This window comes from Tigriopus californicus, chromosome 12, assembly GCF_007210705.1.
Source record: "Tigriopus californicus strain San Diego chromosome 12, Tcal_SD_v2.1, whole genome shotgun sequence".
In the NCBI taxonomy this organism is placed as follows: domain Eukaryota; kingdom Metazoa; phylum Arthropoda; class Copepoda; order Harpacticoida; family Harpacticidae; genus Tigriopus; species Tigriopus californicus.
Genome location: NC_081451.1, coordinates 5,256,599 through 5,271,159, shown reverse-complemented (window position 1 = coordinate 5,271,159; position 14,561 = coordinate 5,256,599). Strand labels below are relative to the sequence as shown.

Below are 14,561 nucleotides of genomic sequence, written 5' to 3'. Positions count from 1 at the left end.
TCTGACGGTGTTTCCACGGGAATCCGCCTGAACGAGACTGTCCCATTTGAGGATTGAATCATGGGATGATCCTTCTTGTCTTTAGGCCAAGGAGATTTTGACCAAGGAGTCCAATGTGCAGGAGGTCAAGTGTCCCGTCACGGTCTGTGGCGACGTCCACGGTCAATTCCACGACCTCATGGAACTCTTTCGCATTGGCGGCAAAAGCCCCGACACCAACTATCTCTTCATGGGAGATTACGTGGATCGAGGATACTACTCCGTCGAGACCGTCACGCTCCTGGTCTCATTGAAGGTAGGTACATACAGCGAGCGACCACCGACCTTTCTTTGTAACGTCCGAACAGCCCCCACAAAATGGGGACGTTACTTGTCATGAAAGCAACTTCTTTTCCGGACATTGTATACTGGACAAAATCCGCTTAAAACGCATTATGATTCAAAAGGGGCTGTCAAGGAAAGGAAATTCAAGGCAAAATGTGGTCCGGCACCCTGATTTTGGGGAGAGAGAACGAAGACAAACATCACAGTCAACTCGCACTATTCGTCCATTGAATTTTCAATAATCGAGTGATTTTGAGCTAGTTGTGTTACAAAACCCTACTAAATGAGCATGTTTGGTGTTAAACAGTGAACGCACAATCAAATTGGCTCAATTCCACAATGCTATTTGCTTAGAAGTAGAATAAACGTCAAAATTCGATGAACGCACAATGTAGTTTGGCTGGGCTTGTTGTCTTTAATTTTACTCCATGGAATAACGTCAGCTGTCCATGAAGACGTTTACTTGACAAGCCCTATAAAGAGGAATCGGCGCGGTATTTGGTAGGGGTTAACTCACCGAGCGCCCTCTGAAGTGCAAAAACCAGACTTTGTGTATGTTGCGTGGGAATCCTATATATATATGGCTTACGAGGGCTTTTCAAATTTATGCCTTTCAATATAGGTTTAACGTGAAAGGAGCTCGATTAATCCTGGGTTAAATAATCGTTTTTGGTTTATAGTCACGCACTGATATGTCTAGTTTGTAAAATTTTTTTTTTGACCATCTTGACCATAATTTATACAGTAGTTTTGAGCACACTCGAGATTTCATCGACCAATTGAAGTTGAAGTTTTCATTACCATTGCAAGTTTATCTATTTTATTTATAACATTAAGCAATTACCCAATTTCACATTTTTGTGATCATTTCTGAAATCGCTATTCCCTAAGAGATCAACAATTCTGAAAAACAAGCCAATGGAGAAATTGTCGCTTCGTCAACATATTTTACACGCAGCAGATGGATTTGGTTCACTTTTGGCCTTAAAAATCTCACCTTTTGAACCCTGGCCAATGATTCTCGCCATTCAAGGATTATTGAGAACTAGATTTCAAAGCCAAATTTGATGATGATTCTATCTACCAATAAAAGTTAACCCATGAACATTATTGGCGACAATTTTACGGCCAAAAAGTCTTTGTAGAAGCTTTCGACCATGATGTGCGATCAACAATACCATTCTAAATACTCGTCTATCTTCATTAATATTCCATTCAACTCCTAGTCAGAGGCTTCCTTCTGGTGAATTTTGAACATTACTCCATCCAATGTTGAAGCAATCTCCTAGTATTGTGACGACCATGTGGATTACCTTGTGTTGGATCCTCAGCTCTTTTAAACGTCTTTATACTTTGGTTTATATTATCAGCTCAAATTTGAAGAGTGAAACATCCTGAGACTTTCTATTCACCAATATAATCACATGAAAGAAAAAAAAAGGTTTTAAAATAAATGAGCATTCTTTCAGCTACAAGATTTGGGTTCATCCCAGATTTTGTAAACTCATAACCAAATAAGGCCAGCTCAATTGAGAGTTGAAAGTCGTGTACGCTTAAATCCTTGATCGAAAAGCAATTTTGCTCAGAATGCTTGAAATAAAAATTTCCATTGATCCTTGCAGGTTCGATTTCGCGAGCGCATTACTATCCTTCGCGGAAACCACGAGTCCCGACAAATCACCCAAGTCTACGGATTCTACGACGAATGTCTCCGCAAGTATGGCAACGCCAACGTCTGGAAGTATTTCACGGTAAGGCTCCGTCGTAGCTTGCTTTCCTCCTAATCATCTTGATCCCGACCTCTCAACGGACATACATCTTAATCCTCCTCAGGACTTATTCGACTACTTGCCCCTGACCGCATTGGTGGACAGTCAAATCTTCTGTCTCCACGGCGGTTTGAGTCCGAGCATCGACACTCTGGACCATATTCGAGCCCTGGATCGCCTCCAGGAAGTTCCCCACGAGGTAAAAGAAAATGACAACAATAAGTCGAGGGTTGCTGCTCGAGGGTATTTTATTATGGGGAGTAGACCCTTCGAAGATATCTCTATAGATGATGAGACTCCTGGAGATGTTGATGTCGTTGATGATACTGAAACTGATTGCAAATGTTCCAAACCAGCTCAAAGACCAGGCCAAATTTTATGTCTTTCCCCCAGTAGCCAAAAGAGGGCGCTGCAGGGCATTTCAATCGCAAATTGTACAGGAGGCACTCAATGCCCTCTAGGGGGGAGGAGCACTTGCTGCTCTTTGAGAACCTGAATGAATGTTCAAGCTACATTGAAATGCTCGTCTTCCAGGGACCCATGTGCGACCTGTTGTGGTCAGACCCCGATGACCGTGGAGGTTGGGGAATCTCGCCGCGTGGTGCAGGCTACACATTTGGTCAGGACATATCGGAAACGTTCAACCATTCGAATGGACTCACCTTGGTGTCCAGAGCCCATCAGCTTGTCATGGAAGGATACAATTGGTGTCATGACCGGTAAGAAAGAAGACTTACGTACCTACCTTCCATTTCCTCAAGGCTGCCTCGACGTATTCGATTGGAGAGCACTTCTTCCTAGTTTCTGTAAGAGATTTTTCTGATACAATTCTAGAAACGTGGTGACGATATTCTCCGCTCCCAATTATTGCTATCGATGTGGAAACCAAGCCGCTATCATGGAACTGGATGACGCGCTTAAATACTCCTTGTAAGTACATGTACACCTAACCTGAATAGTGGCTAGTAGGACATCGACAATTGGTTTGGTTGAATGCCTTTGATTGATATTTCGAAAGAAACAAGAACGCTGCCGTGTTCTTTGGCTCATGTTGTTTATTCCTCCGTTTCAAACTTGCAACATAATCATTTTTATACATATAGTACGAATCCTTTTCAGTGCTTTGTATTTATACTGTTTACACCGTGAAGCACTGCATAGGCTATCTTGTGTACATATTGATTAAGGCATTAGGCATTGTTTTTGCAACTTTTGCACCAAAAAAAAAAAATCGACGAAGGGAGTGATGTAGAATTTAAAAACAGGTTCAGGAACATGGAATTCTTAAAATGTATTCATCCATCGTCTTTGTGTTATTTACAGCTTGCAGTTCGATCCGGCTCCTCGTCGTGGAGAGCCCCACGTGACTCGGCGTACCCCGGATTATTTCTTGTAAACTTGACCAACTGAAGGAAGACGAGAGTGAAACAGAAATTCTTTTGTCTCCCGCCCGCCGCTCCCTCCATTCTCGAGTAGCCAACTTCAGCAGAAGAACCCGCCTCTTCAACCACCCACAATTTCCACAGAAGGGGGATCGTCGTAACCCCCTCATCCATTTCTTTGACTAGAAATATAAAAAAAAGCATCATTGACCCTCGGGATGTGCGTGTGTTTTGTGTGTATTTCACGGTCATTGTGTCACGGTTGTGTCTAAATGAAAGATCCACATGTGTTGTCCCAACCACGTGTTGAAATAAGAATATTATGATGTGCCATCATCAATAACAAGAAAAGAAAACCACCTCCCTTCCCTCTTCCCTACAGCCCTCCTTTGCAACAAACCTAAAAAAAAAAACCCACCCTCTTTTAAGTTCAGTTTTTATTGCCATCCTCCTAATTATTCCTGACTAATATTCCCACAACCCATCGCCTCCTACTTCCTTGACCTCTCCGCTTCTGAAGAGAAGGACAGAGAGGAGACTCGTTTAGTGTTTAGCCAGTCAAGTAGAGACCAGAAAGGAGCCGGGTCAATCATCTATCTCGCTCCTCCGCCTCCTCTTCAACAACAACAACGACAAGAAGTATAAAGCCACCACCACCACCACCACCCACTGCAGACGCCGTTCCGATTGATTGCATTCATCAAAATTATAGACAGAAAAATCAATTTAAAATACATATTGATAACTTAAGCCCAATTGCTGCTTGTTCTTATTTTTCCTAGATGAGTTCTTCAAGGGTAACGTTTTTGAGTCATTTATGCGACAGCTGTCTTGAAGACTCATCGCCATTCTTGGGGGAGGTCACTGGCCTATTTTCAAAACTATTAAAGATATTGAAAAAAAAAAAAAGGAAATGGACCTGTCATCAGAATAGAAAAGAAAAAAAATTCCAGGTTTTGAAAAAAAAAACATTTATGAAAATAAGAAAGTTTTGAATGGCAAGAGTGAATTTAAAAGCTACCTTTTCAAGCTTTAAAATATGTTTCATAAAGGTACATATCATAACCTGAACATTTTCCTTTAATAATAAATGACCTGGAACTCGAATTCAATCCCTTAACAAAGAGATATTAAGCCCTAGAAGTTTTAATGACGTCATCTCGTTATCCTGCTTCAAGGGATCTAGTCCTCGTGAGAATATATTGGCTAAAATGACTTAAAACTGTTTTTTTTTTATGTTAGGTCTCCCCGGTAGCAATACCGAATTCTAACCGTAAGTGGGAGCACATCAGGTGCCAAAAGGACGAGTTTTCGTTGGTGATTGATTACTTCATGTAGGTATTGCTCGAGCAAGTATTTAGTATTTAAGACCATACTTTATGTAAAATTGAATAATGGTTCATTACTAGGACAAGCCATCAAATTTGCCTTATCCTTTCGACCTCTTTGCACTTGAATTTCGACCAATGACCATTTGACAAATGTTTTACAAATTTCAGGTTATTGTATCGGAACACTATTTAAGAAAAAAAAACTGTTTTAAAGTGTAATTTTAAATTTCAATTTTAAAGAAATGTTTTTGTGTTTACTTGTGTACGTTAATTCAAGGATACCTTTAACAGTTAGAGTTAACTATATAAAGGTCTGACTGGTTGTAATTTTTAATTCAAAAATTGTAATTGTCGACAACTCCTCAACTCCTCCATTGACGCATTCTTTTACATTCATATTTTATGCTCTCCTATATAATTATACCTTCTTGCTTGTTTTTTATAGTACATGTTTGTGATCTTTTTCTATATTTATATCTTCATGCTCTCAAGCAAAACCAGACCTGAAAGCAGAGATTACTGGTGATCTTAGGACCCTCGAGAAAACTCCTGAGCTCCATGAAATTGATGAACTTGCTCATTTCACTTCAATTTGCCCCATTTTTTTATTCCCAAGCCAAAAATATATCATTTACGACAAATGAAAATATCTGATTGAATATTTTATCTTCATTGCTGTTTATGACGGTTAGATTGGGGGGAAAAACGCTTCCCAAAATTGGATAAAGGGCTTGCACTCTCTGAATCCATGAATTGCACACAAGATGTCGCTGCGGCCAAATTTGATGATGTCACGAGTGAAAACTCCCAATAGTGACAAAACCGGCATAGAATATTGCTGAATGCAGTGTATTTGCTCTAAAATGCATTTTTCCCGGGACATTCCTTAGAGATAGATAGAGATCAGAGGTCTAACTTCCTAGGAAATAGAAAATCGATATGACAAATAACAGGAATATGAGAAACGCAAGCCCGAACAGGACGGCCTTGTTTTGAATGATCCTCATCAGCATCTTGGTCAGGATCCGAGAGCTCGAATGCAAATCATCTTGAGTGTCCCGGAGCTGAAATGGAAGATCTATTAGACGTCATCGAAGAAGAAGCTTTACAACAAACAGTAATCAATTACCTTGCTACGCGATCTTTGGATGGTTTCTCGTTGATCTGTGAGGTCGTTCAATATGGAGGCCCCAATCGATTCGGTTTCCGCTAACAAACCGTGACCCTGGCGGAGTTTTCGAGAGGATCGCTCCAAGGTCTCAGTATTGTCCAACAAGCCCTGTTTTTGGTTCTCGGGATCGTGCGAGCCATCGCTTAAGCCCAATTGGCCTCGCTCTTGAGTTCTTTGGTGATGGCGAACGCCCTTGAGGAACTCCTTTTTCAAACGTTGGAGTTCCACCTTGTAGCTTTGGAGACGATGGTCAGCCTTTTGTTTCTCGCTTTGAAGCTCCTGGCTCCAACTCCGGATCTCGAGCTCCATTTGCTCCAAGATGTCCTCATTTTCCTCGAAATGGGATTCAATTTCTTTGACTAGTTTCGACCATCGGCCTTCATCGGGATCGTCATCTGCAATTCATGTCAAAGGGGATAATAATAATATGTAACATGACTCATGAAAACATGACAATCCTACGAAAAAAACTAGCTAGCTGTAATGTCCTACATTTATCCAGTCTATTTTTACCTACTTGAGGAACATGGCCCTTATAAACCATTTCTTTTTACTGTACTACTTTTTACCTTGCGGCTCAAATTTCGACCTCGTTTTGTGACTAACTAGAGGGTAAATATGAGGCTTCAAAGAAGCTCTATTACATCATTGCCGGGCACAAAACGACCCAAAATCAAATCATGAATAGGGCTCCAATATGAAAGCGTCAATGTGGGTGCAAAATTACAACCAGTTATGCTATTGCTAAAAAACGCCATTAAGGGGAGAAATTCTAAAAGTACGATTTAATCGCCGTGAGGAATATGCAGGAAATTCACAAAAGTAAAAAAAATAAGACTGTCCCTCTTGACAAAAGTCTTTGAGTCTGAGAGTTTTAAATACTTTCAAGTGGATCCATAAATACTACATTACACTCATATTGTGCAAAAGATCAATAATGTCAAATGATATACAGTAGATGTAATACAGGCTTTTATGACAATTTTAGAAGATCGATGAATTTGTTCCGCAACATTGTTTTTGTCTGCCTTTCGCGGACTTATTCATGTTCTTATTCATTCTTATTAGGGAATGCATCTATCTATTGATAACTATTTGGTGACAGGGCTCTACAAAATGAACCAATGGAAATGAGTTTTTTGCGCATTTTTATCCATTCCGACTCTTGCATGTGGTCTTTTTTTTAAACTCATTTTAACTATAACAAAAGGGGCTTTCCGATTTGAAAATATTGAATATAAGCTCAAGTGAAGTTCACAATGTAAAACAACCAATTGTGACATACATATGATAATAAAACCACCCAAGAGTTGGTGGATAACAAAAGATTGAAAATAATCTGTCAAGCAGATTTGAAGTTTGATAGAGCTTTTGTTTGTTTGCGTTCGAGTTTGATTTGGTTTCGCCCCATTGTCAACATACCACCCTTCCATCTGACAAACTATTTTGATCAATGGAGATTTAGTGAGTGTTGTCACTCACCGGGGTGGCCAACCTGTTCATGTTCCCTAAGCATGGAGGCCAATTTGGCCGTGATTTCCGCCGTACCGGCCCCGTACACCGACTCTAAAGACAGGAAAGAATCCATATGGCTAATTGTGGACTAGGCTTGATCGGTCATAGAATCCAACATGATGACCTCAAAGGCTGCATGATCCATACATATGGGTTATCTTGAGTCTTGAGTCAAAAGTTTTGACAGCTGGATGGATAGTTGCTGAATTGCTTACAGGGTGACCAGATGGTCAGCTGACGAAAACACTATTCTTGGGCAAGGAGGCTTTAATCCAAGAGGAGAGCTTGGCTGGAATAATACTCACTTGGATCTATTGTTGCTTGCTCCAAAGAATCATTGCCCATTTTTCAAATATTTCACCACTGACATTATCAGATCATTGACTTTGGAAATCCAGGCTATTGTGAAATACTTGATTTTGTACTTAATTTATGCTTAATTTTACTCTCTTCAATCTTCTTGGCGAAACTGTTTTGGAACCCTAATTGATTTCCTCTTTTATCATGTCATAAAACCACATATCTCATTTCTCTGTACTGTATGTTTATGAGGTTTCACCTGTTATGCTCAATTTAAACTTTAGGAGCTACAACCTTCAATTATAAAAAAACTTTATTTGAAAGGAATTCCTTGGAAAACAAAGCATGTGTCTTCCAGTAATTTTGTGGGGATATTGATGTCAATAGGTTCTAGCTTTTCAGTAGTACCACTTTAGTACATTTATGAGTGTCAAGCATGTCCAAAGTACCATCGCCTTTGAGAGGTTGGTGTTTTTAGAGTTGAAACTGGTAATGAAGGAAAAGAAAAACTATCTAGACACAGGGCATTCAAGAGGCTAAATTTGAAGTAAATGGTGTGTTTCTCTCCAAGAGAGCTAGTGCAGACAAAAATTGCAAAAGAGCGATGAAAAAGGATTGCCACGCATTTTTCTGGGGTTTGTGAGATTTTAATTTCTTTTTTAAAGATCTTGGTTAATTTAGATTTTTCAATGAGAAGAATCCCTGAAAGTTTCCCCAACTATTCAACAAAACCTGCATGCTCATAAACAACAAATCAGGGAAAAAGCATTAATTTCCAGATTATTGACCAACTGGTCACTCTGGTTGGTTTAGTCGAAAAAAGAAATTTCTCATGACTCAAGATCTGACGTTGAGCTCCATTTTAAGGTCCATCTCTTTTATCATATGACCCATTACGATATGGTTGACCTTTTGATGTCACATGTTGTTACAATTCCTCGATCCTGTTCAAGCAATTAGGTCTGGGTTGATTGCTCATGGTTCGATTTACGCTTCAAAACAAACGCATTAGGGGTAGGTCAACTTATTCAAGATAAGGTACAGCGGGTCAATCTTATTGAGTAATATCTGTCTCTCCATTTGAAATGCCGGGCTTTTTATGGTCCACATTGTCATTTTGCCGTAGATTAATTTTCATAATAAACCATGAAGTTCACGACCGACGCATCGCCATCTGACTTGAACTCAAGGGTGACCAAAGACAAGGGCAACTGCTAGATCTGGGACGAAATTATGACGCATATCGTGATAAGCTACAATTTGGCCTGAGCTTTTATTATTTTGGGTTTCTAGCCAATTCTTCTAAATATCGGCAATTTTCTTGGCTTATTTGAAATTATTTTAGCATAGATTTGAAATCCATGCCTTTCAAGAAGTGCAACTACTTTATCTTTTGTTTTCATTGCCTTACTCAGTACGTCAAAACTTAAGCATAATTCAATTTGGATCTAACCTAGCCGCTTCAATATCTATATCCCTTTTTCACACGGACAATCCTCCATATCTACCCGCCCAAAAACTCGAAGTCCAGAACTTTCGTCCGCTCGGCCTCTGGTCACGCTCACGTGTAGCTGCCTTTTTCCTCTTCCTTTTCAGCTGGAACTTGGATCCGTCAAGGTAAGAAAAAGTCAAGTGAAACCTGAAAATCGCCCCCAATCTGGTTCATCTTGAACCCAAATCGTCTTAAAGCCCACAAACCGCCACCGGCTGACTTACCCCGTCCAATTTGACCTGGGTCAAGATTGTCTCACAACGGGAATATGAGAACAGAGCGGGGTCATCGCCGAATTATGTTTTCGATCTAGATTGGAAGTGAAGGGTTGAGTCAGGACCAAGAAAAAGAAGGAGGAAAACGGGAAGCCACAATCATTTGCCGGGATCGGGTCACGTTGTAGCCTGGATTTGTTTAGTGGAAACTTATTGATCGAGTGAGGAATTTGAGACATGGAGCTACCCGGTGCCACTTACTTGACAAGGGGATTTAGTCCCCAAAGAATTTGGACGAAGTGAGAGGTGGTCCATCAATTAGATGTCGGTCCCACTTTTTGACTACTGCAGCTAACCTCTGTCAGCCTAATCTAAAAGCGCTAGTGACCTTACATCAACTACCCACAAACCAATTGATGGCCATTAAAGTAATCACGGGGAGGCATCAGTTGATTTGATTGACAATGAAATCCGTACATGGGAACCTATTAAAACGGTGTGTTCCTGTAACTAGACTCTTGATTTCTCGGTGAAGTGTAAGAAGCGATATTGATCCTTAACCGAAAATTAGTAGATCAGTCGAGGAAATCTGTAATACGTTGCTGTTTGGTCCGATTGTCTTGAAAAGGATATAATATGTGGAGAAACGCACAGATTGCAGAAAACCACCTCTACATAATTTCCGATATTCTACAAATTAGATTGGTTCCTATTTGTCAAGCAAACAATCGGTGGGTTATATTAGGCTTGATCCTACAATGGACGTTCTGAACACGAGATTTCTCTGTGGATGGATGTGTTTAAATCGCGTTTCTTGCCTAACGACTTCACAACATGTTTTAGTGCAGAGTTGGCCCATTCTAAGAAGATATATTAATCAGTATGAAATTGTGCCTTTCCCGAAAACTTGGTTTTACCTTCAAGTTGACAATTCTCAGTTCCTGACTGTCTATTTCTTGGGTGCACTTTTGGCTGCTTTGAGAGGCTTCTGGGTAGAAGACCATGAGCAAGTGATCTTATAATCAAGTGAAGCTTTCATCAGGCTCATTTGGGGTTTTATAGTCCGGCTAATGTGAAAGAAAAACTCTTCAGTTCTGATTGCCCTCTTTGGATCTGATGACAACTCCAAACTAATTCTCCTCAAAAGCCAGTAGGGTACTCGGTTGTAAAGAATTTTTTTATATTTTGGTGGGAAGGACGCCATTTTTATAGAAACAAAGGCCTTGATTGGTCCTTTTGACCTTCAAAGGCCGCGAACCTCTGAAAGGCTTGAGTGATTTACTTCTATATCTGAGTTACTTCAGGACGTTTAGGTCTCTTTTGGAGACACTGGTTTGGCTTTTATGTAGACCAAAACTGCAAGTAAGTGAAATTCAGGTACTTAATTGTAGCCACCTGCAGGCAGTCCCAATTGAAGGAACAAATAATTTTTTCACGCGCTTGCCAAATATTAACTATCGATCCTGGCATCCCCATCCATATTAGAGTGGGTCATGATTTTCTTAATGGATAGTTGGAATTCCAATTGGATTTTAAAGTACAACACGGTAACCTTTCATTATTAAAAAAAGAAGAAAAAATCACCGTCGTCAATGGTTCGTTAGTCAGTTGGGTTATTTTACCTGGTCATCAATCGCTCTTTAATCCAGTTACTCACTGTGGAAGGCGATTAGATTGAGTTACACCTTACCTCGAAGTTCCTGATTAACCCCAGTCCCGAGACCCATTTTGGACGTTAGAATCTAGCTCATTTGGCTAATCGGTTTTCCGCGATTTTATACTTCTAGATGGTTCAGCGTATCACCTACCGTCGGCGTTTGAGCTACAACACGCGCTCTAATCGGCGCAAGATCACACGCACCCCTGGCGGTCGCTTGGTGTTCCAGTACCTCAAGAAGCGTCCCAGCGTGCCCAAATGTCCCATGACCGGCATCAAGCTGAAGGGCATCAAGCCCACGCGACCCAGCGAGCGCTCGCGACTCTCGCTCCGACACAAGAAGGTGTTCCGCGCTTACGGAGGTAAAGGGGACTTTGGGCTTTTTGCTAATGAACGCTCGATTGAGATCAACCTTTGTGGTTCTAGGTGTGCTTAGCCACAAGGCCGTCCGGGAGAAGATCATCCGCGCTTTCCTCATCGAAGAGCAGAAGATCGTGATGAAGGTGTTGAAGGCGCAGGGCAAGGCCGGCAAGGAATAAACCGAACATCTTGTCCTCTAATGCCACACGCGAATATTGATTAAAAACCATCACGAAAAATGAAGCTCTGCATTCATCTTCTCAAGCTAGGGTTGTGTTCTGGCTGGGGTTATATGATGTTGTTGGCCATTTTTGTCCGCCAGGACTGGAGAGGAAAGCTTGTTGAAACTCTACTAGATGACGTGTCAGCGTTGCGTTAGCTCTTATTTAAGCGCTTTAAGGTGAAGATATCCGTGAGCACGCTTAGGTTTAGGAAGTAAAGCAAAGCCCAAACTAGCTGGTGATGGGATCAAATCAAATCTCAGATTCAAGGTTGCCAGAAAACTTGGAACATGAAAGCACCAGCTGATTCCATGGGAACGTAAAATGTCGAGTTTAAGCAAAGGAACAACCGTGGTTTGACGGAGGAAAAACCAAGGTTACTTTTTGAGCCCAACTAACGGGTTTCTCACATTCCACCGGTCAAGTTTTCGGCCCTTGACAATGCAAGTTGGCTGCCCTGGTTGCAACCTCCCGTAATCATTTATTTGGTCCTAATCAGTAGCTCAAACGTCTTCAAGCGACATTTGTAGAGCTTTCCTCTTCAGTTATGGTGCATTTAGACGACACTTGTTTTGACACATATTGTGATCACATAATCGACGAGAAGTTGGCAATGTGACACAAATCGAGATTCAGAGAATTTACACACACCAGTACAACACAGAAGACTATCTGTGTCAAATATACTGGGCCTTGACGAGATTACTGGTTTTCAATGATGGCGTGCGATCAGGTTACAAAGGTAGGAGTATTAGTTGACCAAAATGAAAAGTTTGAAAAAATATGAAAAGTTCCATTGGTTTCATTTGTCAGTCTATGACAACGTTTCCTGCCGTCATTACAATGCTGAGTGACTTACTTCAGAAAATTCAAAAGGGTAAATTGTTTCAGTTTTCTCATACTAAAAATAAACTTGTTTGGTAAAACCAAAGCATCTGATTTATTTCATCGCTGGTCATGCTGGTTTCAATGGGAGCTCTGTGTCCGTCAATTGTTAAACTCCAAGAGAGACCACTCTTGGCCACTCAAAGTTATGTCAAAATGCATTTTGTTTCTTCAAATTTCCAACATATCTCGCCAATGTCGTTACTTTGAACACATTTAAACTTGAATTTTAGTCATTGAATTATTTCACCCCAAACAGGATTGAGGATCGTGAAAAAATACCAATTGCAATTGCATCCCTAAGGTCACGCTTAATCTTGCGTTGGGCGATTGCGCTGACCTTGCCTCAGAATTGTTTCACATATCGCAGAAAATTGGAGCAGGTTCCAAATCAAATATGTGGCCATGTGTTCGAGAATATGTCATGTGAAAGCCGTATGTGACCACAATATGTGTCAAAACAAGTGTCGTCTAAATGCACCATTAGCTCGGACCACTGGAATATGGACAGGACTGGAATTGTCAGTTTGAAAGCGAGTGAAGGCATTGCTTTTCATTCATAGGAGACGAGCACTAGGTCGTTGCAACGAGGAATCTTAAAGTCCAGCTGAATCAAAGGATTGCGTCAAAAGTTATTCCTTCTCAAGGCACAGTACATGAAAAGGGAATGAATGAATCTAACCAAGTTAGGTTGTTCAAATCTAACCAAGACTAGTCATCAGGGCTGCACCATTAGTCTTGTCATGACTCAGGTTCGCCCTGTCCATAGCTTTCTTGAAGAAGCTCAAGAAAACGCACTTTTCAACGTATGATGCCTGGCAGCCCTGATATCTTGCCTAACAAATCGGACGATAGTTTCTACAGCCAGCCTCCATGTACTTGCGACTGAATTGGCTTTTTGTCATGACTAGTCTTGGTCGAGGTACGTCCATAATTTTCAGTGGTCTATGCTTCTGGTTATCAATTGCCATAAGATAGCTAGCCCATTCAGTCAATGAAGATTTATGTGGTGAACATGAGGAAGGCTTGAAAGTTGAAAATTGATGTACGTTTGAAGAAAATCGCATTGTTTTGACTCATTTGAGAATGTGTAAATTCTCAACCCAAGCGTCCCCGTCCATATTCCAGGCGTTCATGCGGACATTCTTACCAATACGGGAATGTGATCCCCAGCAGTTCAAGACGAAAAAGTATTCATTTTGCTCAACTTTATATTCATACATGTCTATCTTATCCACCAACGAATTAGAGTTGGCAGATCTGGCTAGCCCTTAAATGTAGGGTTGATCAGAAGTTTGGATAATGAATTGTCCAAATCTAACTTAAAGCAGGCTAATGAATAGGCTTTGACCTGTTCAGGTGAATACTGAAGCAACCTGACTACTAGCAATCTACAGTCAAGGTCGCTTGAGATGTTGTTTTCCATGGAATTGCTTGAAATCATATATGATCCATTGGTGCATGTAATCTAAAAGGTCATAGGTCTCCTTGCCACCGACAAACGTTTTCAATGTGGCATTCTATTACATATGATGGATGGCTGATCCATCTACCATACAATGAGAAACCATTGATTGAGCTTTGGACCGGGCTCCACAAGTCCTTCAATGGCCTTGTCTTGCATTTGTTTCAATCTCAATCACCTTCCAAGGTTTAGCATCTGACGTAGTCTGTTTAAAATCAATGGGGTACCACCGCATGGTTTCGTGAGCGCATATTTTTGAGATGCGATTTGTACCCAGTTGCACCTACTGCGAGTATCAGATAGTTTCGTGAACGCACATTTTGAAATGCGACTGGGTACAGTTTAGAACTGTCTCATTGCAAAATTTGCGTTCACGACACCACGTGGAATTGCCAATCACGTTTTCAAGCCACTTTACTATGGGCGAATTCATAATCATGGCTTTATGAGAGGGCTTTTTCCCACCTGAGGCGT

General features: G+C 40.9%; 3 protein-coding genes across 3 annotated transcripts in view; 2 read left to right on the top strand and 1 right to left on the bottom strand.

Moving 5' to 3' along the window:
* LOC131891342 (serine/threonine-protein phosphatase 2A catalytic subunit beta isoform) overlaps window positions 1-4,231 on the top strand; it is a 4,711-nt gene extending 480 nt beyond the window's left edge. The window contains exons 2-7 of the mRNA XM_059240865.1: window positions 86-295; window positions 1,947-2,075; window positions 2,158-2,292; window positions 2,628-2,812; window positions 2,928-3,023; window positions 3,417-4,231. Coding sequence (XP_059096848.1) covers window positions 86-295; window positions 1,947-2,075; window positions 2,158-2,292; window positions 2,628-2,812; window positions 2,928-3,023; window positions 3,417-3,489 — 828 coding nt within the window. The 3' untranslated portion in view covers window positions 3,490-4,231. The remainder of the gene's footprint in view (window positions 1-85; window positions 296-1,946; window positions 2,076-2,157; window positions 2,293-2,627; window positions 2,813-2,927; window positions 3,024-3,416) is intronic.
* Window positions 4,232-5,386: 1,155 nt separating this feature from the next.
* LOC131891462 (vesicle transport through interaction with t-SNAREs homolog 1A-like) lies at window positions 5,387-7,684 on the bottom strand. The gene is made up of 3 exons (XM_059241050.1): window positions 7,460-7,684; window positions 5,936-6,372; window positions 5,387-5,870 (listed from the first exon to the last, which is right to left on the bottom strand). The coding sequence occupies exons 1-3, from the start codon at window positions 7,563-7,565 to the stop codon at window positions 5,718-5,720; spliced, it is 696 nt and encodes a 231-aa protein (XP_059097033.1). The 5' UTR covers window positions 7,566-7,684; the 3' UTR covers window positions 5,387-5,717.
* Window positions 7,685-9,251: 1,567 nt separating this feature from the next.
* LOC131892052 (large ribosomal subunit protein eL34-like) lies at window positions 9,252-11,759 on the top strand. The gene is made up of 3 exons (XM_059241781.1): window positions 9,252-9,409; window positions 11,287-11,518; window positions 11,583-11,759. The coding sequence occupies exons 2-3, from the start codon at window positions 11,287-11,289 to the stop codon at window positions 11,693-11,695; spliced, it is 345 nt and encodes a 114-aa protein (XP_059097764.1). The 5' UTR covers window positions 9,252-9,409; the 3' UTR covers window positions 11,696-11,759.
* Window positions 11,760-14,561: the final 2,802 nt, after the last annotated feature.

Coding starts and splice junctions, on each gene's coding strand:
- LOC131891462 (XM_059241050.1), bottom strand. CDS start 7,565: ATGGATTCTTTCCTGTCTTTAGAGTCGGTGTACGGGGCCGGTACGGCG. Junction 6,373..7,459: donor TGAACAGGTTGGCCACCCCG/GTGAGTGACAAC, acceptor CATGAATTGCAG/ATGACGATCCCGATGAAGGC. Junction 5,871..5,935: donor TCCAAAGATCGCGTAGCAAG/GTAATTGATTAC, acceptor CTTCCATTTCAG/CTCCGGGACACTCAAGATGA.
- LOC131892052 (XM_059241781.1), top strand. CDS start 11,287: ATGGTTCAGCGTATCACCTACCGTCGGCGTTTGAGCTACAACACGCGC. Junction 11,519..11,582: donor GGTGTTCCGCGCTTACGGAG/GTAAAGGGGACT, acceptor TTGTGGTTCTAG/GTGTGCTTAGCCACAAGGCC.